Raw genomic sequence first — 26,187 nt, forward strand, 5'->3', positions numbered from 1 at the left:
GATGAACACAACTGTTCGTGGCTTGTTCACTGACCTCCCCGAGGTAATTAATCATTTTCTTTTCCTTTTTTTTTTTTTTTTTGCTAATCTTGTATTATCTTTCGCAATTTTTCATATATGTTTTGGTGGTTCAGGTGTTCATCAATGTGGGCATAGTTGTCAGTTTGGCATCTCCTGCTATGCGAGGGAGCTCGCCATTAGGCTCCTCGCGATGCCGGAATTCTCCAGTGGCTCATCGTGCAGGGACACTTGGCTGATGCGAATGGCGTCCATGCCAGGATCTGTAACTCCAAGAAGGAGGCTGAGCCCCAGCTTGGCGACATCAAGGAGGCTTGTTCGGAGGAGGGCGACCTAGGCATGAAGGTCCTTCAATTGGCCCAGCAAGTCGGCGTTCGCACTCTGCTCGTGTGCCTTGGTGCTGCGGATCCAGAGAGAGCCCAGGCTTGGGACACTTCATGGCCCTATGTGTCTCATAATTCGAAATGTTAAAAGCGTCATCATTTGTGTAGAGAAGTTTAGGCTGATTTTCTTTTATGGGCAGATGGAAATTTGGCTAATGCTGTATGAATAGAATAAATTCGTTTACGAATTCGACTCGACCATTAATAATCACAAAGGGGGATTTACTTGAGGGAAAAATCGAAGGCAATGCATCAATCATTGGATTGCTAATTGCTCTTTCAAGTTTTATTCAAAGTTTGAAGCACTCCGAATTGGATTGGCCGAACTACTTTCAAGCCTTTCATGTTCTCTTCTTGGGAGGAGCCACCGATCATTTGGAATGTTAGGAGAAAGGACAAGTCACAAACAAAAGCTCTTCTTTTTTTTTTTTTTTTTTGGTAAGGTAACAAAAGCTCTTTTCGTCTGGCCATTAGTAACATTTTTCTTAGGTCGAATTGGAATACTAACATTGGCGAAACCTTATTACATCTAAAAGAGATTAAATATCTGATTTCGAGCAGAAGATACAGTCACATCCGTATATTTCTTTCCTAACTAATTCTCGAATATAGAGGTGCTCGTGGCGCTATTGGGCTGCTATCATTGGGCTGCTATTTCTTTCCTAACTAGTTAACCCCTTTTTCAACTCCGGTTTGCTGGATACGATCTTTTTTCCTAAAGGAAATTTAATTATTCATGTTATGAACTGATTTAGACACAAATTTTAGGCCTATAATAGACAACCATGACCACCATTGCTAAGGTAATGATTCAAAGTTCGTTCATTGAGCCATCAAGAACAGTCACCAAGCGATTTATTTTTTTCCTATTTCCGAAAGGCAATTTGCTAGTTGGACTGTTCAATTGCCATGATAGCTACGTCATTGGATCGAAATGACTGTACACCAAACTTTTCTGCCATTTTTTTCTAGTCAAATTTTCTCTCCCTTCCTTGTGCAATTCATCTATAAGTCAAGTGCAAATTCACCTTCTTGGGCAAAATCCGTAACTCATTGGTTTGCTCATTGCTCCTTATATGTATAGGAATCACACCATAAAAACCTTTCCTTACCCAAAAGCTCCGAGGAAGAGCCAAAGGAGACAGAGAAGATACAGTAGAAACTTTCCACTCGCTTTATTATTTCATCACTCATAAAAGATTGAGAAAAGAAGCATTTAGGCCCAATCATCGGGGTTGGCCACAAGGTACTCCTCAACAGCCTTGTACAATCCCATAGCTTTGTCTTTACCCTTCTTGATTTCCTCCTCTTTGAGCTCACAACCTTCCTTCACATGGTACTCGCTTGTCACCTTGCAGACGGATCCGCTCCCAGCCGCGAAGAATTTTACTTCTTCCACGACGAAGTCGATCTTGTCGAACTTGATGTCGCTTTCGATCATAGTATATTTGTAGTACAAGCTATCTGCGTCGAGAGCCTCGACCTTGTGCGTCGTGTACTTGATGGGGGAGCTTGTTACGTATATTCATCAAAGCAAAGAAGTTAATTCTTAATTCCGAGATCTATACACAGACTTAGACATGGTAAAAGTACGGGTATGATCCTACTTACTTTCAGCAAAGTTGGTTTTCTTGATGTTGCTAACTCCACCATCTCCCTCGATGAACTCGACGCTCTTGATGCCCTTGGGAACAATCTTGGGTAGGACATTGTGGGACTCAAGGACCAAAGCCTTGAACATCCTCGATGGGGCAACGCTGCTTGTGATCTCCAACGAGTAGGTGATGACTCCCATGTTGGCCTGGTAAGAAACAAAGAGAACTGACCTCAAGAAGGGTGGTGGAAGGGTTTCGTTTGATTGCTAAAGGACAAGGCCTGAGCTGATGGAGATGATGAGCAGAACTTCTTGGTACTTATTGGCAAGTCCATTGCTTAGAACTCCATCCTCATTCAAAGTTCAAACCACTCCGAATCGGACAGAGCCGAATTACTTTCAAGCCTTTCTCGTTTTCTTGTTGGGAGCAGCCCCTGAACATCTGGAAGGTCAGGCAGAAGGACAAATCGCGATGAAAGCTCCTTTTGTTTGGCCATTATTATAACAACCCAACGTGATGTATTGGAATTAATGAGAAATTACATATTCATTCGCAGACATTTGGGCCCGTTTCGATAGTCTATACTTGGTACACCACATGTCTAGAAAAAGTAATTCAAATCAAATATTTTGATCATGATGTGAATTATCCATTTTTGTAGGAATGAAAGCATAAAATAAGTCCCTTACCAAAAAAAAAATTCCTTACCAAAAAAGCATAAAATAAGTGAGTCTAAATAAGTTAATCCCTTTTTCAACTTAAAATTTCCAGGACACAATCGTTTTTGAAAAGAAAGTTGAACTTTTATATCATGAATTGATTTAGACAAGAATTTTACGCTCAATGTCCGACAACCATGACCACCGTTGTTAAGATATAATTCTATGTTTGTTCGTCGAGCTAGTGAGGACAATCGCGGAAATAAGTTTAGGAGCCGATTCTCTTGGAGAAAGGACGGACTCATGTCTCCAATCGTCGTAGCAAGGGCTGAAATTGATGGTGGATAAAAAGATAACAAATGAGTCATAGGTCGTTGCACGGTCGGCTAGCACCTCAGTAGTCGAAGCTTGGTCAAAAAGAGAACATTGGAACTCGCCGATGGAAGCGTAAGCAGCAGCTCTTCTTCTCGCATGCAATATGCTTAGTCCTTCAACATCCAGAAAGTAATTTTTTAAATGGATTGTAATGCCTTAATTGATGTCATCTACCCAAAGGGTCTGTATCCTCAGAGTATTCAACATTTGCTTATAGATTCGTGCATCCTACTTCACCACAATCCGGATTGGAATGAGGCTTGGATCCGTAAACCACATGACGAAGCTAATCATGGTCTTGCAAATTGGACTATTGGTTAAACAGGAACCACTTCTTTTCTTTTCACAATCTTCCATGTGAAGTTAAAAAATATTATACCGGTAGAGTCTTCTTTACTTAAATTTTTAATATAGGTTTTCCGCATCCTGTTTGTAATGCTTTATTTGAAATGAAAAGTCAACTCTAGGGGAAAAAAATGGATCCGATTTATTTGTGCTTCTGCTGACGAAAGTCAATTTTCTAGTTTGACTTTTCAAATGTCACTGTAGTTAAGCCATCGAATCGAGTTGACCGTGCTCTAAACTTGGATTAACTCACGAAGAAGTTTTACTTTTCATATGGCACTAAAGCTTCTGACCCCCCTAAAGGAAAATGGCACTAAAGCCAAGTGATCGAATGTACTCTAAACTTGGATTAACACGCAAAGACAAATGTCTCTATTATGACCGTTCTTTTTCTTTTTCTTTTTCTTTTTTTTTTAATTTTTTGTACCTTTTGTTTTTCTTGTTTGCTAATCAAATTTCCTGCATTTTATTTGGGAAACAATGCTTGCTTTCCATGATTTTCAAAGAAGCACACTATAACTCAATTAATCAACCTTAAGTTGCATAATTATGATGATACAGTTAATGGAAAATTGAACTTTTAGGCTACATATGGTGACGCTCCAAAAACGCATATGGTAAAAAACTATTCCCAGAGTGCTATGGGAGCACTTTTGAAAAACAAAAACACTTTTGGAGCAGAAAACAAGAAACAATACAAACTTGCTTCTGTGTTCCTGGAGCACTTTTTAGAAATACATTTAAAACATTTTTTATAAACAATTGGGAATAATTTTATTTTTGAATATACTCTCTTCTCTTTTATTCTTGCACGATGTTGACACTTAATTTTTAATCATTTATTCTAGAAAATTAATTAAAAAAACCAAAATAATTCATAAAACTAAAAAATCAACCTTGGAAGCTTTGGCCTAGCCTTGGGAACCAATTTTGAACAAAAAATAGTTTTCGTAATTTTTGACATTTTTTGGATTTATTTTAATTATAAAAATAGTATTCGTGGTCAGAAAAATGCGCAAAAATAGTCCATATTTTTATTTTAATTCCCTTTTCATTTTGGCCTCTTAAATTTTTAAAAATTCAGTTTGGGACCACATGCCTCTTCATTGAACATAATCCTAAATTGACTAAAAATTTTATTTGAAATCATTTTAGCCAAAATTCTTTACTTTTAGAGTAATGACATGGGACTTTGATACATTGCATCTCATTTCAACCCTCATGTTTGGAAAATTTGCACAATTAGACTAAAAGAACCTAAATGTACAAATATTTTTCATCTTAGTTCTCGGTTTTACTCAAAGTGCTATTAATATTTTTTTAGGGGTCCCCATTAAAGGTAATCATATTTTTAACTACTTGAGAACATTTCAGTGTAACTCATAATTCTAATTTTTCCTATCTATAGAAAACATATTTGATGCTCTCGTTGTCCAATTCCAATTCGTCTTCTTTTTTATTTTATTTTTATCTTTTTTGTACTTGATCTCATCCATATTAGAATTTGACAAATCGTGCATAAATTACTTATACATATATCGGTCTTACTTGATTTAGTAAATTGAAGAAATGAGATTTAATTTGATTTAGTAAGTTAACAAAATAAAGAGATCTTAATTTTAATATATCTATAGTCTCCTTAATTAAATAAAAAATTAGGAATAATTTTTTGTAGTTCGCAAACGCGTTTTTTTTTTTTTTTTTTTAATTCTGGGAACAAAAACTTTATGTAGTTACCAAACGCGTTTCTATTCTTTTTTTGTTCCGAGAAACATAATTTTTTTGCAGTTACCAAACGCGTTTTTATTCCCAAAAATCTTTGCTGGAAACAGAAATAGAAAAAAGTGTTTCTGTTCTAAAAGATGTTCCAGGAGTAGAAACGTTACCATATGCAGCGTTAGAGTTCAACTTGGATGGAAAAAAAAAAAGGGGGTTCGAGTATATTCTCATCGAAGTCTCGGCTCTTGCACGGCTAGCCTGTGCTTCGCAGAGTACTTATTAACTAATTTGCTGGGTACACACCTTAGTTAATAATTGTTGGAAAACGAGGGAGTACAGGAAGGACTGTGGTCCGCCCATATAGGTTGTAGTAGCCTTTTTTACACATTGGCTAACTACCCCTAGTGATTATCAGTTTTAAACGTGACAAAAGATCGCCTCCTTTCATTGTTGCTTCAGACATTCTTTCTATGAAAGAACACAGAACATAGAAAATCATGACGACATTCTTGCCTCTCTCCCGAACATCAATCAGATGAACAATCTCTTGAGGGATTGCAAGAGGAACATTTACTTTGTGAAAACAAGGTATGTCGGTTTCGTGAGATACTTTTCCAATCAATGATTCAAATATGATTTTGGGCTTGTTAATTCTTCGTAATTCGCTGTGTATGTTTATGAGATTGGTTCCCTTCGACAAGCACTATGCGAAGTACGATTTCCGACAAAGCTCATTGAATTTGGCACTCAAGCAATAATTTTTTAAAAAAATTGGCCCTTAAGTGATAAAAAAAGAAATTGGTATCAAAATGAGTGTCATATACAGACTTCGGGACTTCTGATGTCCTTTTGCCCAAAGATGCATAGGTAATAGTGTCCAATCGACTAGCAGCTTAAGTGTGTAAGCTAGAAGTGTGTAAGCAGCAGCGCTTCTTCTCGCCTGCAATTATGCTCAGTCCCTTGGCATCCGGAAACAATTTTTGAAACCGATTGCAACGTCAGAATTGATGTCATCCAACAAAAAGGTCTTTGCCCTCGAAGTATTCCACCATTCATCGACAAATTCTTGCTTCCTATTTCAACACAATATGCGTTGGAGTTAGGCTTGGACCCGTAAACCCAATGGTGGAGCTACTCATACGCTTGCAAATTGGGGTTTTCATCATATAACGGATTTGGGATATCACAGTATATCTCTCGTCGCTGGTGGTGCATGGCATCAGAGATAGGGACAGTTTCTAACAATCCAATTGCAAGGCCGATAAGGGCGGATTTGGGATAAGGAACGAGGAATTCTCGTTGCAAAGGGTGTTTGATTCTAGTATTTTATTTTCATTGTGCCTACGAATATTTCTGGTACCGATTAAGTATATCTAATATAAACTAATGTAATTTTTCAAAAAAACCAATAGGGCATAAAGTTAGGACAGTTTCCGGCCAATAAAAAAAAAAGAGTTAGGACAACCGATGTATTGAAAACTATAAAACTTTATTTTATAGGTTATTCATTAAGTGCTCTAGGAGTACTCCTTACCAAAATCCTTCTTAAATCATATATCCCACTATATGACATAGTAACTAAAGTACACTATAAGTGTTAAAACTTATGTACGGTGCTCACTCTAGTGCCAAAATTTTCAAAATGCTCACTTAAGTGCCAACTTTTTTTAAAAACGGCCACTTCAGTGCCAACTCCGATATTTGAGCTGATGTGGCTAGCCGAAAATCCGATATTCGTCTTTATCTACATCAATGAGGTCTCCCCTACCTCATCCCCTCATAATCGTCTCTGTCTACACTGGCAAGGTCTCCCCTGCCTTGTCCCACGGCTTCCTCACCTCCTTCACGAGATACTTTCTCATTTCCTTTTTTCCTTCTGCTAGTTTTATATAATATTTTTCTTTTCTTTTTTATCTTTCGTCGATTTTTTATTTTTTTCATTGTTACGGGAAAAGTTGATGCTACATTGCTAATCAATTCTTGCAATCTTGTCCACTGTCCGAGGAGACAAGTTCAAAGGTAATGTCAAGCTGGGGACCCGATGATCCTCAATCGACACATGTTCTCCCATATCGTTAGCTCGTGCAAACGTGGAATTTCATTCCAATTGATTAATCCTATGAAAATTATATATGATAAGGATTCATCACTAACCTATTGAGTTTGGCAAGAAATCAAGTGAAATATGAGAGAATACCTCACTTCTTACGCGACCAAAATCTAAACCGAGGACTTCAGTATGCTCTTATTCAACAAGTACCCGTTTGTTTTCTGAGGTGGACTACTAAACTTGGCCTAAACCCCCGAGGTTAAGGAAGGGGGAAGGCTTGCTAATTATATCTGGTTGAGAATGATTAACTGGTCTGTGCATGAAGCACATAGCGTAAGCGTGCCGAGATTAAGTTCCGAAAGCGGACGTCGCGAGGGTTAAGTCGATCAGTAACCTGAATTAAGCAAAGTTTAGCTCTTTGGAATTACTTTTCAGACTTCTTACCCTTGGTCAGTAGATTTGGCGAAATGGAGTGAACCAAATTTATTTGCAAAAGATAGGATTAAAAAGTTATCTCTTCAAGTACAATAACGACTTGTAATTGTCCATTGAGAGCTTTAAATAGTCACATTATATTTTTTATCAAGACACCCAATCATCGTAAAAAAAAAACTAGGTTCTTTTCAGTAATCAATTTAACTTTCCAGTTCTTGCATTTACTTTCTTTTAGAGCTAACTAGTTCTAGTTTCTAGTTACTTGTGATACTTCATGTCCAAATCGCCACGGAACCCATTCAAATCAGAATCAAAAGATCAAACTTTTAATGAAAGGTATTTCATCGTGTGGAGCCATTCTCGGCGAAATAAACAGTCGTGCGCGATTTAGTGACGGAATCGCCTCTGGATTGCGCGTGCTCCTCAACTGATTTTCCTTCGCCCAGGCTTTCCTCTCCCCATCTCTTGTTTTCCATTCTGTGTTGAGCGGGTGTGTCGCTTTCTTCAAACTGATTCTGTTTGAAGAAATCCCGTCTCCCGCTATTTCATCGCGAGCTGTACCCAAAAAAAAAAAAAGGAAATTGCAAGGAAGTTCTTGTTGAATGAGGATAAATTATTTAAATTCTTGGGCGCATGCTCCTTGCTTAACGACCGGATTTCAACAATAAACCTCTCCACGGAAGTCAATGATGTGCATAGAGATAGTAAAAAACGAAAAGCTTAAAATACTCAACTGAAAAATCTTTTATAATCAAAGACAAATACTAAATCTCGTTGTGGCAGGCCTGCTAGACTCGCATCTCCTAATCTTTTTGTTTTAAACAGTCCTTATCACTATCAGATTTTCCAATCTCAACCTCTCACCAAATCGCCGATTTCGCTCCATATATATCCAATCACGCTTCCAACCGTGCATTCTAATATTGAGGCTATCGTCCCTACCAAATCGTAGTCATCAAGAGAGAACAGTGACGTACATCTAGGTAAGGCTCTTTGATGTCGCCAAGCCGGAGCTCGGCTTCCCTCTTGGAGTTGTACGTCCTGGTGAGAACGCCATTCACATCACTCTAGCGTCCTTGCATGACCAGCCACTGGGGGGATTCCGGCATGACGAGTACCCCGATGGTGAGCAGGACTAAGGAGATTGCTCCCATAGCATAAGACGCCACCCATTAAATTTTATCTTGGAAGAGAAAATTACAGCTATAGCCGACCATGACTCTGATGCCGACATTGATGAACGCTATTTTTTGTGGCTTGTTCACCTCCCTCCCCAAGGTCATTAATCGTTTTCTTTTCTCTCTCTCTTTGCTAACTTTGTATCATCTTTTCCAATTTTTTATGTGTTATCAAAAATTTGTAATTTTCATGTTGAATTGTATTTTGTATATGTTTTGGTGGTTCAGGTGTTCATAAATGTGGGCATTGTCGTCGGCTAGGGCTACAATCTTTTCCTCCCCAGATCAAATTCAGCGGGTGGCCTTTCATGCCATGCGAGGGAGCAATCTCCTTGATTTGGCTCAACATCACAATCCTCGCATGCCGGAATCCCCAGGTGGTTCGTCGTGCAGGGACACTTGGTTGATGCAAGAATGAGTACTCACTAGGACCTACAACTCCAAGAAGGAAGCCGAGCTCCGACCTGGTGACATCAAGGAGGCTTTGTTCAAAGGAGGGTGACCTCAGCCTCAGAGTCCTTCAACCGGTTCACCAGGTCGGCACTCGCACTTCTGCCTCCGCTCGCGTGCCTTGATCCTCACTGTCATGATCCAATTTCTTGGGCGTGCGAGGTTATTTCGAAACAGCGCAGAACGAGAGAAAATGATCCAGAGAGAGGCGAGAAGCGTGTCCCTGTATGTCTCATAATTCGAAATGTTCAAGCAGCATAATTTGTGCAGAGAAGTTTAGGCTAATTTTTCTTTGATGGCTTGATGGAAATTTGGCTAATGATGTATGACTGGAATATATTCATTTACATATTCGACTAGTACGAGTGATAATCAACAAAGAGACATCTACTTCTGCAACTTTGATGTCCACGTTAATCGTTCCCGCAATAACCCGTTTAACGGATCTAGCTACGATTGACAACGTTACGAAAACATAAGTGGTAGAGGAGATTTTGGAATTCGTTTCTCAACCCATTCTGACTTTCAGTGCAGAAGACTTTGGACCCAAATGAGGAGGAAAAAAATCAACAGAATGATTCCCTTTTGCGGATTAATTGATATACGTATTTGGGTTATTATCCACTGACTTTAATTTTTAAACGGAAAGTAGGTGCAGTGAGGAACGTTAAATGTGCTCAAAATTCCAGTTCCCTTTTTGCGGATTAATTGTCAAAATGTATAATAAATTTGTGTCTACGGCAATTGGCAGAATTTTCTTTTCCTGGTTATCACCAAATATGGTCTGAGGCACCGGCAAGAGTCGTCGCTGAAGCGGGGAAAACAGTCAGTTGAAGCCGACAGATAATGTAGCAATTCGGGTCCATTGACATATCTTAACTTATGTAAGTTACAAGCTCAGAATCATTCTCTTGAAGGTCCTCCTACGTAAATCAATGAGAAATTTCCTTTTGTGTCCAAGACTTTAGTTTTTGGTCTCAATCGGGTGGTCTGGGGAAAGCTTGAGCTTGATGCAAATGGCTAAAATGTTCACCGGCACATGTCACGTTCAAATATTTATCAATTGGAATGCAACCATCTTTCGGCTGACCTAGCTTCCTTCGTCCCTCGAGACCAAGCCTGGCTGAGGAAAAGTCACGGGTTGTAAAACTAAGAAATTGAAGAATTGTAACAACTACATTAACCAGAGCCTTTTCTTAGCAAATTTGTTTATAATGTTCTTTCTGACTTGCTCCTACGCAACCAAGGTCCAACAAAGTCTCATTGGCTTGATCCCGTAAAATCTGACCCATTTATTAACGTATTCATTTATTGTGATGCCTTATCTAACGAAAGGCCCCTTTATCTAGAACGGTACAAAGGATCTCATTGAAAACATACGTCCGTTTGCAAAACAAGGCTAAAAGAAAGAAAAATCAAGGCATATCTTTTGATTAGAGGTTTAATACATCACCCTATTGATATTACAGAAAATGGATTTGCCAGACCGTACCTCAATCAAATCATTTGCACTTGATTGTCTTTAGTGGATTTCGTTATTGAGTGAGCCATATACTTAATATGTTTTTAGTGTGGATCAAGCATCAAAAGAAGTACTTGTGTGATTATGGCCTAGCTAGTAGCCTCCTTATACATCACTCAACATAGTCTCGTCGATCCGGTATGGGTTTAGTCTCTTCTCAGGCCACACGTCTATTACTATAGGGGGCTCCTCCTATGATATAATCTATAACGACTCGCACAAGAGATGAACCACTTGTGGTAGGTGTCTTCCATTCGATAATGAATTTGGAATGTCGCAGAGGATCTCTCGCCGCAGGTAGTGCATGGGCATCAGAGATCGTGACCCCCATTGAACGCATCATATCACTCCAGCTCGACATGGTTCAAGAGGTTCTCCTCCAAAGGCAATGTAGCTCCAGAACCGGATGAGGAACAAGGAACTCTCGTTGCAAATGGTTGTTTGGTTCTAGAGTTTTGTTTTTAAATGTGCCTCGTTAACAAATATTTCCGGTACTGATTAAGTATATCTATATGAAATAATTTAATTTTTCCAAAAATAATAGTGCATAAAATTTAGGACAGTTACTGTATTGGAAAATGTAAAACTTATTCTATTGGTTACTTAATAAGTTCTGCAGGGCTACTCCTTCATAAATTTCTTTATGGATCAAGTTAGCACCTCAAAGTTGGGTGAAACAAATAGTGCATAAGATAGCCCGGTGAACCGAAAACCTAGACCGGACTGGCCGAGTTTTTTCATGCTTCTATGGGCTCAGGCTGGGCCATGGGGCTTGCATTAATTATTCGATTTAAGCGGTTAGGCCGGTCGGGATTCAAGGTACATGAAGAATAACTCTGGAGGTGTTAAGAATAACTAGTGGAGCTCAAATGTTAAAAAGAAGGCTTTCCATGCACAAGGCAAAACCATCAAAAGGCGACGCAATTAATTAAGGACTTTACTTGGATGACAGTACCGTCACTCAACAATGCAACTTGAACCGTACATGGACTTTTGGCCAACAACCATATCGTGCGGATACGTGGTGCGTGTGGGTTCGTCACTCTCATTAATTAATTAGTTAAGCAAAAGCTCCTCCAAGAAGGAAATAAGTTAAATATTCTCTCTATATCAGAGCAAAGAAAAAGGTACGTCTAATAGATATTAAATTACATAGCAAATCTAAAAGCTAACGTATTTTGATAATATTAACTGAAAATGCTTAAGCATTCTAAAGAGGTGATAACTAAGGCCATGGAAAATTTTATTGTGACCAATTTCGAACAATGGAAATATTTACTAGGCCAAGAAGAACCCTTCAACCTCTCCTCCTTTTTTTTTTTTTAAAGGCAGTAACCTATGCGACTGAGCAGCTTCCTTTTTGTGACCAATTTCAAACAATTGGAAAAAGGTGATGGGCTTAGGAGTTTGGGAACTCCCTCCTCTTCTTCACCGTATAATTCCTCGATCCGGTTCAAAAGATCATTTGGAATAGCTTAAGCAACTGATTGATAAAGTAGAATATATTTGCTTACGAGTTATTGATAATCACAACGGGAGATCTATTAGAGGGCAATTCCAAGGTGATGCATTAATTATTGAGGCTCCGTATATTTTGTGAAAAATGAATGATTTGAAAAATATTTTTCTAAAAATGATCGCTCATATATCTTATAAATATAAATGAACCAAACATAATTCTATCATCTCCGAAAATATTTGAATTCAAATTATTGGCGATAATGAAAATGTTTTCCATTGACAAATTATTTTAAGCGATGCAAGCGATTATTTTTTAGAAAATATTTTTTAAAACATATATTTTCCGCGAAACAAACAAAGTTAGAGTCGATCGTTATTCTTTCAAGATTTATTGGGACATGACCGTGCAAAGCCACAAATTCCAAACCATTCCTCGCACAAAAGCTCCAATCTAGAGCCAAAAAGAAATAGCAAAAAAAAAAAAACACTCAAGTTCCAATAATTATCACCACAAAGGATTTTGAAAGAGCACTTAAGAACTGTCATTGGAGTTTGCAAAGAGTTACTCTTTAACTGTTTTTGACAATCTTATTGCTCTGTCTTTGCCCTGCTTGATGTTATCTTCCTTGAGCTTCGCACCTTTCTTAACATGATATTCGCTAGTCATCTTGGAGACACATCCACTATCAGCTGATGCGAACTTCACCTCAAAGATAATGAAACCAATTTTGTCAAACTGGATATCACTTTCACTCAAAGTGTATTGCAGTAAAAGTTCTCAACTTCAAGAATGTCAATCTTGTGCTTCGTGTACTTGATGTGAGCACATGTCACATGCATTCATGTGAGTAAAAAGATTAATTTTCAGTTTTGCAGTCTATAAAGAAGTCAACATTACAGATAAACATCTATTATCTAACTTAATTTTTCCGAAGTAGGTCGGCTTAAAGCTAACAACTTCACCATCTCTCCCGATGAAATCGACACTTTAGATTCCCCTAGGACAATCTTGGGAATCATGTTGTGCAAGTCGAGGACCAAAGCCTTGAACATTCTTTATGGAGCCACGAGAGATGTGAACTCCTGAAAGTATGTTACGACACTCGTGTTTTCCTTGTATGAAGCAAAGAGAAATGAAGTCAACTAAGACATGGAAGGATTTGGATTGATTTCCTAGGCTAGGGCAATGACCCTTGTCAGCCACTCACAATTGACTGAGCGTTATGATCATCGTTGCCACAGGCAAGGGCTTTCAGGCCCTCACCATTGCTGATGGCCCCCACCGGTCCTTAACAATAAAAAAAAACAATTCACTTCAGTGTCGGATGTGCCACCTAAGACAACCAACGTACATGTTATCAATTTCCAACCAAAATTAGCCAAATGAACGAAATGGACAAATTGTCAAGAGGTTTAGACTAAATTGATCAAATTGAAAGGTTTATAACTAAAATGGCACAAATACAATAAATTTAGGATTTCTTTGGTAATTTTTACTCCAAAATAAAGTTTTAAATTCTTGGTAAATTTTTATATAACCATCTGTTGCTGATAACAAATAGTCAAAGTGTCTTCTTTGTAAAATATTGCCAATCTATCTAAAAAACACGTTTATTTTTTATTTTTTACCCATTTTATATTTTTAGTACCTTTACATTGCTGGCAACAATTGTTCCCAACATTCTTTAAATTTTCCGCCCTTCACATTTTTGGTCCAAAAATCAAGAAAGGACCCTTCAACCATTATCTATCAGACTAGTTTGTTCAATTCGAAAGGTGTTTCACCCTTTCCGTTGGAACATGTTGCAATCACAACCTAAATGCCCCGTTTGTCTTAGAGAAATCCTATGTAAAATCATGATTAAGGATGCGTGGGGAAAAACTTCATGACAAGGAAAATTGCTTTTTGGAAAATCATTTTCTTAGAAAATGGTTAATTTTCCCATTATCACAAACATTTTTTGGTGTTTGGATCTCATTTAGAAAACGATTTCAATCTCATGACTTTGTCTCATGCTAAAAAATATCAAATTTTTAATTTTTTTTATCTGTTCTGTCTTGTTTCTTCTTTTTTCCTCCTCCGCTGGCCACGAGGCTTGCCGATTACTAGCGAGCCTCAAGCTCGCCGGCCCATGTCTATAGCTAGTTGCTGGTAGATGCCAAGGCCTCGCTACCTGCAGAGGAAGAAGAAAAAGAAAAGAAGAAAAAATATTAAAACAAAAAATCACGGACAGAAAAAAATTACAATCAGTTTGATACCTCTCTTTCAAGAGGGTTGCTGCATGTCAAGCCAAAAATTTAAAGGATAAAAATATAAATGTAAAATTTAAAATTCAAAAATGTATAAAATATTGAAAAATTCACAATGAGCATTTCCTGGAAGTGTTTTTACATTTTTAGATCTAGGAATTCACTTTCCGAACTTTATGCATCAATTTTCCATTGACTGGAAAGTGTTTTCTGTTGACTAAGTTATTTTCGGGGAATTAAACGAGTGACGGTCCGGAAAATCAATTCCCAAAAAATACTTCCACAGAAACAGATGCACCCTAAGTAGTTAATTAAAAGCTTTCTCGCTAGAGATAAAAGGGTGTTTAGTGATAAAGAGGCACAATAGAATCATTAACACACTCGATCTCTTAACAAATGTATTTATGGCTTATCTTCGAATTAATCCAGGACTTAAATGCACCAGAATGGTTGGGCCCACAATTTGGCATCTAAACCAAGATGTAATAACCAGACATAGCCATATGGCCTTTACATATATCAATTGTCTTTCACGTTAGTCGTAGCTAGAGACTTCTTGAAAATTATAAGTGAAAATTTAAGATAACTGAAGCAACTCAGGTTTTTTTTTTTTGGGTCGAAAGCAACTCAGGTTTAAGTCGAGCAATATTTAACCTTGGTTATGACAAAGGGGCTATCACCATTTCGGGGAATGGATTGCTCATTCGTCGTTCAAGTCGTTCAAGTTTTAGTGCCTCCAAACCCTTTCGAAACATAGAAATTCACGAAAAAACCACACAAAAGCTCAAATTGAGCAAGAAAAAGGGAAAACCAATAAAATAAAATTTTCCGCCACTTTAACTCATATCGCTCTCGACAAAATACAAAAAAACTCATGTCGTTCTTTTTCGAAATGCCATTTAAGCGCAAATATCAGGATTTGCCAAGAGATACTCCTTGAAGGACTTTAATAGTCCCATAGCTATGTCCTTGCCCGGCTTCATATCAATTTCCTTGAGCTTAGCCCTATTGGAGAAACATCTTGTAATAATTTTGATAATTTCCGAACTATCCTTGGTATAGAATTTACTTTGTTGAGTGCAGATGATTGTGATAATGTTTAAGGACTACGTCACATCCGTGGTGTGATTCATCGGGTGAAGACCGCGAAATGTCCAGATACATTTTTGTAAACAGCCCCGGCGGACTTAAAGATCTATTGATGACAATGTTTATGTCAAAGCTGTAAAGATCACATTGTTGGCAACGTTCAATCAACGACCTTTTGAATATATTTGTTGTAACAAATGCGAAAAGTAAACACAGAACACAAAGATTTATGTGGTTCGATTAAGGTGTTCTACGTCCACGGGCAAGGCAAAATAAGATTCCGCTATAATCAAAGAGTATACAGATTACAAAAGTCGGTCTTATCGACTGAACAAATTCACATGGCTCACAAGTCTCTCGTGTAAGAAAAATCCTCAAAAACCAAACGAAAAAACCCTAGCCGTAGTATAAATAGAGCCCAAAAGTCTCTCCGAGTTGGGCCTATCGGCCTAACTCTCCACGTCACGAATTAAATCTCAATTTTTTCTCCACTTTTGGGCCACACAAAAAAATATGTCGGGTCAGGTGATGAACCGGACCGAGTACATAAAATTCAAGACATATTTAACAATATTCATTGAAGATAAAGATTATAGCCATTGTTGGGTGGATATGCGCAACTGAAGATCAGGAAGATTCACAGGGAACAGAAAACAGGCGCTTGTCAGAATTGGCGGAGCGTTCAGCATGAAACAATAGTTACACAACCTATTTTTGGATAGCCAACACATGTTCAAAGAAAGGAGCTGTATGGGCGGTTCCATTCCCGTACAGGATTACCAACGGACTTCTAAAGGTTACTTGATTTTCTAGGACATCTCCAAGTGGAAGATTGAAAATGTCTATACAAGAGAGAATCTCGAAGGCCAAATGCTAGAGACGCATCACACTTAATCCAAATATTTGCTCTAAGATGCTTGTCTTATTGATTATTTTATAATCACTAAAGTTCTTTACTATGATAGTCTTGTCATACTTGTAATCGAATAAGAAATCAAGTCTACAAGAGTTAGAGCATGAGTCCTGACAGTGTGATCTAGCATCTGAAATGGATCAGTATTTGCCAATTGTAACTTGTTGTGCAAATTACTAGTGTAATATAGCATGACTTGTCGTTGTTAGTGTGGAGAGTGGACGTAGGCTTTGTGAATAAACCAAGCTACTATCAATTGTTGTGTGCTATCTTTTCATTCCGTTTTTAACTGATTTCTGCACACAAGCATCACCAAACATTTGATAAAAATTTGCTGAACCGATTTCTAAATAACATTTGGTGATTTCCACAAAAAGTTTGAAAACAACCTATTCAAACCACCTCCGGTCTAGGTTGCATTGTTAGCCCGGCAAGCCCCATCCTTAGAATGGTGCTCACTGGTCATATTGCAGACACATCTGCCATTATCCAATGGTGATGAACTTCACCTTGTAGACAATGAAATCGATTTTGTTGAACTTGATGTCGCTTTCAATAAAAGTGTATTTGCAGTAGCAGTTTTTAGAGTCAAGACCATTGGAGCTTGTGCTTGGTGTACTTGATATGGGCACCTATAACACGCATTCATGAAAGTAGATGGTTCAATTCTTTAGTTTTATATGGTTTAGATGAACTTGAAATGGTAGAGATACATGTATGATCCGACTTACCTTCGCCGAAGTTGGTCTGCTTAACGCTACCAACTCCACCCTCTCCCCCAATGAGCTCGACGCTCTTGATGCTCTTGGGGACAATCTTGGGAATGACGTTGTGCTAATTCTGTATCATCTTTGTCAAATTTTTATAAGTTATCAAAAATTTATGTGTTTTGGTGGTTCGGGTGTTCATCAATGTTGGCATTGTGTCAGCTATGGCTGCACTTATTTTTTCTCCAAGATTAGATTCAAAGGGTGGCGTCTCATGCTATACGAGGGAGCAATCTCCTTGGTCTTGCTCGCCATTGCGATCCTCGCCATGCTGAAATCCCCCAGTGGCTCCTCGTGCAGGGACAGCTTGGCTGATGCGAATGGCATCTTAGGACCTATGACTCCAAGAAAGAAGCCAAGCTCCGGCTTGGCGAAATCAAGGAAGCTTATTCAGAGGAGGCGAACTTGGCATCGAGGTCCTTCAATTGGTTCAACAGGTCAGCATTCGCAATTTTGCCTCCGCTCACGTGCCTTGATCCTCGATGTCATGATCCAATTTCTCATGCATGCGAGGTTGTTTCAAAATAGTGCAAAATGAGAGAAAATGATCTAGAGAGAGGCCAGGCTTGGGACACTTCTTGGCCCCTTAGTGTCTCATAATTCGAAATGTTCAAGCATAGTAATTTGTATATAAAATTTTGGCAAAAGGACACATGGGGTACCGATATTTATGTACGGCGCTCACTTTAGTGCCAAATTTTTTTTTTTGGATCACTTAAGTGCCAAATCAGAAAAAAAAAAAAAAAAGATCACTTAAGTGCCAATTCCGGCAAAAAATAATTACTTAAGTTTTAATTTCGATCAAGCAGTACACATGGCATTTTTTATTAATTTTTTAATATTAGGTGAACTTTTAAAAAAAAATCAATCCAAATGGACGCCATGTGTAATATCTATTTACAAAATAAGCTAAAATATTTTTAAAAATTAAATTAAATTTTAAAAAAGCTAAATAACAAAAAAAGAAAAAATTTGATAAAGATCTGTTGCAGCACGAGGGCTCGGAAGCTCTAGTCGCCACCACCCACCATCATCGGCAATGGCCAGCGACGAGTGAGGACTAGTCGGCCAGGGGTCACCCCGCCAAGCGCTAGCAAGGGTCGGCAACCATGGCCGATCCGGGTGAAGGCCGTGACCCTCGCCCAAATCTGTGCCGGGGCAACTGGCCCTCCCCAGCGCTTGGCGTGGCAACCCCCTCCCCACCCATCATCCAATGGCTAGGGGTCACCGACCTCGGCCAACCGGCCAACCAGCCCCCACCATTGCTCATTGCTCATTGCTCATTCAAGTTTTATTCTCACGTGACCTTCTAGTTAAACAACAAATTCTTTAGTACTTAGAAAGACAACTAAAAAATCCATTCCACCCACAAAAGCTCCAAGCTAGATCCAAAAAGAAGCATACAAAAGAGATCCCCCCAAGTTCCAATAATTATCACTTCAACGGATTTTGAAAAGAGCATTTAAGCACAAACATCGGGGTTCGCCACGAGGTACTCTTCAACTGTCTTGAACAATCCCATAGCCATGTCTTTGCCTTGCTTGATGTCATCTTCCTTGAGCTCTGCACCTTCCTTAACATGATAGTCGCTAGTCATCTTCCAGACACATCCACCATTTGCTGATGTGAACTTCACCTCATAGACAATGCAGTCAATTTTGTCAAACTTGATATCACTTTCAATCAAAGTATACTTGCAGTATAAGTTCTCTACATCAAAAGCACCAACCTTGTGCTTTGTGTACTTGATGTGAGCACCTGTTACATGAAATCCCAAGAGTAAAAAGATTAATTTTGAGGATTACATTCAATAATAAACTTCACGCAGTAGAGAAACATCTATGATAGACTTACTTTCGCCAAAGTTAGTTTGCTTGATGCTGCCAACTCCACCATCTCCCTCGACAAACTTGACGCTCTGAATGCCCTCAGGGACAATCTTGGGAAGGATGTTGTGTGAGTCAAGGACCAAAGCCTTGAACATCCTTGATGGCGCGACGATAGATGTGAATTCTTGAGAGTAAGGGACAACACCCACGTTTGTCTTGTGAGAAGCAAAGAGAAATGAACTCAAGTAAGAAAGGGAAGGATTTGGTGTTATTGCTATTGAAGAAGGCTTGAACTGATGAAGATAGTGAAGAGAATAACATGATATTTATGGGCAAGTTGATAGTTCTGCAGTCCTCCATCATTTAAACCCTCCGAATTGGACCATTCGACCTTGCTGTAAGCGTTTCTTCTTTTCTTATTGGGCGGAGCCACCGGTCGTCTAGAAGATGAAGAAGGAAGACTTCATTTTCCAAGGACGATATATTATAAGTTATTATGTTATGTAGGAATCTCAATCATCCTAAGTCCTTATTCTCAAGAAATAAGTCTTATGATTATAGATGATATTGAGGACAACCAACACTGTACTATTGTAGTACATGAAGTCTGTATATAAAAAATTGGCCAACGATTAAACTTCTATAGAATTTCTAGATGATGAACAAACTAATTGGTTAACTTTCCATAAACAACACGTGCGATTATTAAGATTTAATCAGTAATGCTTAAGCTTTTAAACTTTGAATTAAAAACACTAATATTATTGGGGTTAATATGACGAAAAAGCCTAATCTGGTACACTTAGGATAAATTTACGCCAAATTAATCTTTTGACCGCTAAAAACCCCAAACTAGTACACAAGTGATCAATTTACTCTCTGCTAGTTTCCGTTAAATTTTATCATCAAGTTGCTAGTTGGATGACACGTGATAGTTAATGAGTATACCAGTTTGAGATTTTTACCCTCCATTTGTTACGAGAGTACCAGTTTGGAATTTTTGAGGAATTAACCCAATTTAATAAAAGCTAATATAGGGAAATTTATCACAGGTGTACGAGGTTGAAATTTTTTATTGTCAAGAAATTAGTTTTGGGATAAATTTGTTACATACGTACTAGTTTGGAGTTTTTCATGATATTATCCCATATTATATGCCGGTTTTACAAGTACTATATATTAATTTTTTAACAACATGAGTTCAATGTCTACGACAATTTGTGGTTTTTCTTTTTCTGGTTATCACCAAAAATGGTCTCAGGCGCTAGCAAAAGTCATCGGTGAAGCTAGAAAAATAGTCGGTCGAAGTTGATGGGTAATGTAGCGATTTGGCCCCGTTGACAAATGTTAACTTATACAAGTTACAAACTCGGAATGATTCTATTGAAGCTCCTCCTACGTAACTCAAAAAGTAATTTCCTTACTTGTCCAAGATTTTAATCGTTGGTGTCAATTAGGCAGTATGTGGATGGCTTGAGGTTTATCCCAAGGGCTAAAATATTTGCCAGTACATGTTTCGTTTAAATATTCATCAAATGGAATCCACCCATCTCTTGGCTAATCTGGCCTCCTCCGTCCCTCGAGATCAAGCTTGGCTGTGGAAGAGTTACGGGGCATAAATCTAAGAATTTGAAGAGCTTGTTATAAGTATATTGTACTGGAGCCTTTCGTCAGCAAGTTGTTTCTTGTTTTCTTTTCAAAACTCAATCTTTTCAGCTTGCTCCTACAGAACCAAGAGTCGAACTAAGTCTCATAAATTAGATCCAGTAGAATTATTTATTGAAATGCTTTATCTAACGGAAGATATCATCGAAAACTTACAGTGGCTTGCCAAAAAAAGGCTAAGAGAAGAAAATCGAGGTATCTCCTTTTTTTTTTATCAAAGGTTGAATGGGTCATCATCATGATAGTATAGAAAATGGGTTTGTCAGACGAGGCCTCTGCTATATCAATTGTACTTAATTGCCTTTAGTGGATTTTGTTATTGAGTTAGCCATACAATTCATATGTTTTTAGAGTAGATCAAGCCTCAAAAGAAGTACTCGTGTAATTATGGCCTGGCCTCCTTATATATCACTCAATAGTAGTCTCCTCGAGCCCATACTGTCTATCCTTAAGCCACACATCTATTAGAGGGCCCCTCATCGGATACAATCCAGAACAGATTTAACAATCCAATTGCAAGGCTAATAAGGGCGGATTTAGTGACCACATTACACGCATTATATTACTCCAGCTCATTATGGTTCCAAAGGTCCTCCTCGAAAGGCAATATAGCTCAAGAACCGGACAAGGAACGAGGAATTCTAGTTGCAAAGGGTGCTTCGCTCTAGTATTTCATTTTTAAATGCACCTCATTAACGAATATTTCCAGTACCGATTAAGTATATTTAATATGTAATAATTCAATTTTCATGCTGGGCGACCAGGCTTGAAACAATTGTATTATTAGGGCTGTTCGGTTTGTTGGGATTCAAGGTACATGAAGGATAACTTAGGAGGTGTTAAGATGACTTTCCTTTTAGGACCAAAAGATCATTAAGGATAACTTAAGCAACTAATAAATAAGTAGAATATATTTGCGTACAAGTTCAACACAATGAATGATAATCACAAACGGAGATCTACTTGAGGGACATGACCGTATGCAAAGCCAGCAAATCCAAACCCATTCCTCACACAAAAGCTCCAAGCTAGAGCCAAAAAGAAACCAAAAAAAAAAAAAAAAACAGTCAAGTGCCAATAATTATCCACCACAATGGATTTTGAAAAGAGAACTTAAGCACAAACACCGGGATTTGCCAAGAGGTACTCTTCAATTGTCTTGAACAAGCCCACAGCTCTATCTTTGCCCTACTTGATGTCATCTTCCTTGAGCTCTGCACCTTCCTTAGCATGATAATGGCTAATCATCTTACAGACACATCCTTCGTCAGCTGATGCGACGAACTTCACCTTTTAGACGATGAAGTCGATTTTGTCGAACTGAACATCACTTTCAATCAAAGAATATTTGCAGTAAAAGTTCTCAACATCAAGAGCGTCGATCTTGTGTTTCGTGTACTTGATGTGAGCACCTGTCACATGAATTCATGTAAGTAAAAAGATTAATTTCGAGTTATGTTGTCTATAAACGAACTCGACATTGCAGATAAACATCTATTGTCCTACTTATTTTTGCCGAAGTTGGTCTGCTTAATGCTACCAACTCCACCATCTCCCTTGGTGAGCTCAACACTCTTGATGCCCCCGGGGACAATCTTGCGAATGACATTGTGCGAGTTAAGGACCAAATCCTTGAGCATCCTCGATGGAGCAATGGTAGATGTGAGCTCCTGAGAATAGGTAACAACACCCATGTTTTCCTTGTAAGAAGCAAAGAGAAATTAACTCAAGTAGGAAATGGAAGGATTTGATGTGATTGCGATTGAACAAGGCTTGAGCTGATGAAATTATAGGCAAGTTAGTTGTTTAGCAGTCCATATAAGCATTCAAAATTCAAAGACTCCGAACTGGACAAATCAGCCTTGCTTTTACAAGGGGCAGAGCCACCCGGAGTCTAGAAAATTAAGGAAAAGGACAAGTTCATTACAGATCAAACATGAAGGACTGTATTCTTTGTTCACGTCGGGTTCACCTATATGGCGGGCGTAGTACAATTTATATTGGTGACATCAATAGGGATATAAACTTCACAGGTGTGTAGAATTTCATTGAAATTATCTATCATGCCCACAATGTATTCTTATATACATTAGTTGCTCCATTATATAAATGTTCGAATTCATTGTTTTTTAAGATTCTCCAGACATTTAATCATGTTCAACTACTCCATTCTCAAGTCACTATCCACATTATCTAAATACATCGACAAAAGATTTCACAGCTTCGATTTTATCTGTCCAGTATCGCATTAAAAGAAGAATTTAAACTTCGATCTCCGGTTGTGTTGATTTTTCATTACTAATGAAATTTCACAAAAGAGTCCGAAGTCTAATTCTAATTCTAATCTCTAAAAAGGAGTTAGTTACTAATGAATTTCGACAAAAGAGGAAAACATGTATATGAATTAGTCTTTAAACACGAATCTAATATCAATGCAATGAGATTTTTATCTTTTCGGTTTAATTTCTTTTTTTCTGCATTGTTTGCGGAGATATTTTCTTTGAATGTTTTGAACGAATCCGAATTCTAGATAGTTTTTGCGCAACCACCTAATCTTTTTGTTGCAGGAATCTTGTTGTGGCGGGCCGCTAGACTCGCACTTCTTCATCCTTTTGTTTGAAATAGTCCTTGACACTATCAGATTTTCCAATCTCAACCTCTCACCAAATCACCGATTTTGCTCCATATATATCCAATCACGCTTCCAACCGTGCGTTCTAATAGATGTATCAGTGACGTACATCTAGGTAAGGCTCCTTCATGTCGCCGAGCCGGCGGTCGGCTTCCTCCTTAGAGTTGTAGGTTGTGGCGAGGACGCAATTCGCATCATCCAAGCGTCCTTGCATGACGAGCCACCGGGGGGATTCCGGCATGGCGAGGATCGCCATGGCAAGCAGGGCCAAGGAGATTGCTCCCTCGCATAGAATGAGGCGCCTCTCGTTGAATTTGATTTTGGAGAAGAAGTAATTGCAGCTATAGCCAACAACGATGCCAACGCAGTCATTGATGAACACAACTGTTCGTGGCTTGTTCACCGACCTCCCCGAGGTAATAAATCATTTTCTTTTCCCTTTTTTTTTTTTTTGGTTGCTAATCTTGTATTATCTTTCGCAATTTTTCATATATGTTTTGGTGGTTCAGGTGTTCATCAATGTGGGCATAGTTGTCAGTTTGGCATCTCCTGCTATGCGAGGGAGCTCGCCATTACGCTCCTCGCGATGCCAGAATTCTCCAGTGGCTCATCGTGCTGGGACACTTGGCTGATGCGAATGGCGTCCATGCCAGGATCTGTAACTCCAAGAAAGAGGCCGAGCTCCAGCTTGGCGACATCAAGGAGGCTTGTTCGGAGGAGGGCGACCTAGGCATGAAGGTCCTTCAATTGGCCCAACAAGTCGGCGTTCGCACTTCGGCCTCTGCTCGTGTGCCTTGGTGCTGCTGTTCCAGAGAGAGCCCAGGCTTGGGACACTTCATGACCCTATGTGTCTCATAATTCGAAATGTTAAAAGCATCATCATTTGTGTAGAGAAGTTTAGGCTGATTTTCTTTTATGGGCAGATGGAAATTTGGCTAATGCTGTATGAATAGAATAAATTCGTTTACGAATTCGACTCTACCATTAATAATCACAAAGGGGGATTTACTTGAGGGAAAAATGGAAGGCATTGCATCAATCATTGGATTGCTAATTGCTCTTTCAAGTTTTATTCAAACTTTGAAGCACTCCGAATTGGATTGGCCGAACAACTTTCAAGCCTTTCATGTTTTCTTCTGGGAGGAGCCACCGATCATTTGGAATGTTAGGAGAAAGGACAAGTCACGAACAAAAGCTCTTTTCGTCTGGCCATTAGTAATATTTTTCTTAGGTCGAATTGGAATGCTAACATTGGCGAAACCTTATTACATCTAAAAGAGATTAAATATCTGATTTCGAGCAGAAGATACCGAAGACATTCCAATTACCATTATTTAGCAGTCACATCCGTATATTTCTTTCCAAACTAAGTCTCGAATATAGAGGTAATCGTGGCGCTATTGGGCTGCTATTTCTTTCCTAACTAAGTTAACCCCTTTTTCGACTCTGGTTTGCTGGATACAATCTTTTTCCTAAAGGAAGTTTAATTGTTCATGTTATGAACTGATTTAGACACGAATTTTAGGCCTATAATAGACAACCATGACCACCATTGCTAAGGTAATGATTCAAAGTTCGTTCATTGAGCCATCAAGAACAGTCACCAAGCGATTTATTTTTTTCCTGTTTCCGAAAGGCAATTTGCTAGTTTGACTGTTCTATTGCCATGATAGCTACGTCATTGGGTTGAAATGACTGTACACCAAACTTTTCTGCCATTTTTTTCTGGTCAGATTTTCTCTCCCTTCCTTTTGCAATTCATCTATAAGTCAAGTGCAAATTCACCTTCTTGGGCAAAATCCGTTACTCATTGGTTTGCTCATTGCTCCTCATATGTATAGGAATCACAACATAAAAACCTTTCCTCACCCAAAAGCTCCGAGGAAGAGCCAAAGGAGACAGAGAAGATACAGTAGAAACTTTCCACTCGCTTTATTATTTCATCACTCATAAAAGATTGAGAAAAGAAGCATTTAGGCGCAATCATCGGGGTTGGCCACAAGGTACTCCTCAACGGCCTTGTACAATCCCATAGCTTTGTCTTTACCCTTCTTGATCTCCTCCTCTTTGAGCTCACAACCTTCCTTCACATGGTACTCGCTCGTCATCTTGCAGACGGATCTGCTCCCAGCCGCGACGAATTTTACTTCTTCCACGACGAAGTCGATCTTGTCAAACTTGATGTCGCTTTCGATCATAGTGTATTTGCAGTACAAGCTATCTGCATCGAGAGCCTCAACCTTGTGCTTCATGTACTTGATGGGGGAGCCTGTTGCGTAAATTCATCAAAGCAAAGAAGTTAATTCTTAATTCCGAGATCTATACACAGACTTAGACATGGTAAAAGTACGAGTATGATCCTACTTACTTTCAGCAAAGTTGGTTTTCTTGATGCTGCCAACTCCACCATCTCCCTCAATGAACTCGACGCTCTTGATGCCCTCGGGAACAATCTTGGGTAGGACATTGTGGGATTCAAGGACCAAAGCCTTGAATATCCTCGATGGGGCAATGCTGCTTGTGATCTCCAACGAGTAGGTGATGACTCCCATGTTGGCCTGGTAAGAAACAAAGAGAACTGACCTCAAGAAGGGTGGTGGAAGGGTTTGGTTAGATTGCCAGAGGAGAAGGCCTGAGCTGATGGAGATGATGAGCAGAACTTCTTGGTACTTATAGGCAAGTCCATTGCTTAGAACTCCATCCTCTTTCAAAGTTCAAAGCACTCCGAATCGGACAGAGCCGAATTACTTTCAAGCCTTTCTCGTTTTCTTGTTGGGAGCAGCCCCTGATCACCTGGAAGGTCAGGCAAAAGGACAAATCGCGATGAAAGCTCCTTTTGTTTGGCCATTATT

The 26,187-nt window shown here is 38.8% G+C and overlaps 2 protein-coding genes and 1 pseudogene across 2 annotated transcripts; all 3 read right to left on the minus strand.

The window, feature by feature from the left end:
* Positions 1 to 1,487: 1,487 nt before the first annotated feature.
* On the minus strand, positions 1,488 to 2,297 carry LOC115734058 (major strawberry allergen Fra a 1-3-like). The gene is made up of 2 exons (XM_048273364.1): positions 2,009 to 2,297; positions 1,488 to 1,912 (listed from the first exon to the last, which is right to left on the minus strand). The coding sequence occupies exons 1-2, from the start codon at positions 2,194 to 2,196 to the stop codon at positions 1,618 to 1,620; spliced, it is 483 nt and encodes a 160-aa protein (XP_048129321.1). The 5' UTR covers positions 2,197 to 2,297; the 3' UTR covers positions 1,488 to 1,617.
* A 19,519-nt stretch (positions 2,298 to 21,816) lies between these two features.
* Positions 21,817 to 22,397, minus strand: LOC125313615 (annotated as a pseudogene).
* A 2,782-nt stretch (positions 22,398 to 25,179) lies between these two features.
* On the minus strand, positions 25,180 to 25,961 carry LOC115733407 (major strawberry allergen Fra a 1-3-like). The gene is made up of 2 exons (XM_030664063.2): positions 25,704 to 25,961; positions 25,180 to 25,604 (listed from the first exon to the last, which is right to left on the minus strand). The coding sequence occupies exons 1-2, from the start codon at positions 25,885 to 25,887 to the stop codon at positions 25,309 to 25,311; spliced, it is 480 nt and encodes a 159-aa protein (XP_030519923.1). The 5' UTR covers positions 25,888 to 25,961; the 3' UTR covers positions 25,180 to 25,308.
* Between the last annotated feature and the right edge of the window lie 226 nt (positions 25,962 to 26,187).

This window comes from Rhodamnia argentea, chromosome 1 (genome assembly GCF_020921035.1).
Source record: "Rhodamnia argentea isolate NSW1041297 chromosome 1, ASM2092103v1, whole genome shotgun sequence".
NCBI lineage: Eukaryota > Viridiplantae > Streptophyta > Magnoliopsida > Myrtales > Myrtaceae > Rhodamnia > Rhodamnia argentea.

Excerpts from the sequence above, each read along its gene's own strand:
- LOC115733407 (XM_030664063.2), bottom strand. The coding sequence starts at position 25,887 with ATGGGAGTCATCACCTACTCGTTGGAGATCACAAGCAGCATTGCCCCA. Across the intron at positions 25,605-25,703 it reads GAAAACCAACTTTGCTGAAA|GCTCCCCCATCAAGTACATG; the intron begins GTAAGTAGGATC and ends TTTACGCAACAG.
- LOC115734058 (XM_048273364.1), bottom strand. The coding sequence starts at position 2,196 with ATGGGAGTCATCACCTACTCGTTGGAGATCACAAGCAGCGTTGCCCCA. Across the intron at positions 1,913-2,008 it reads ACCAACTTTGCTGAAAGTAA|CTCCCCCATCAAGTACACGA; the intron begins GTAGGATCATAC and ends ATACGTAACAAG.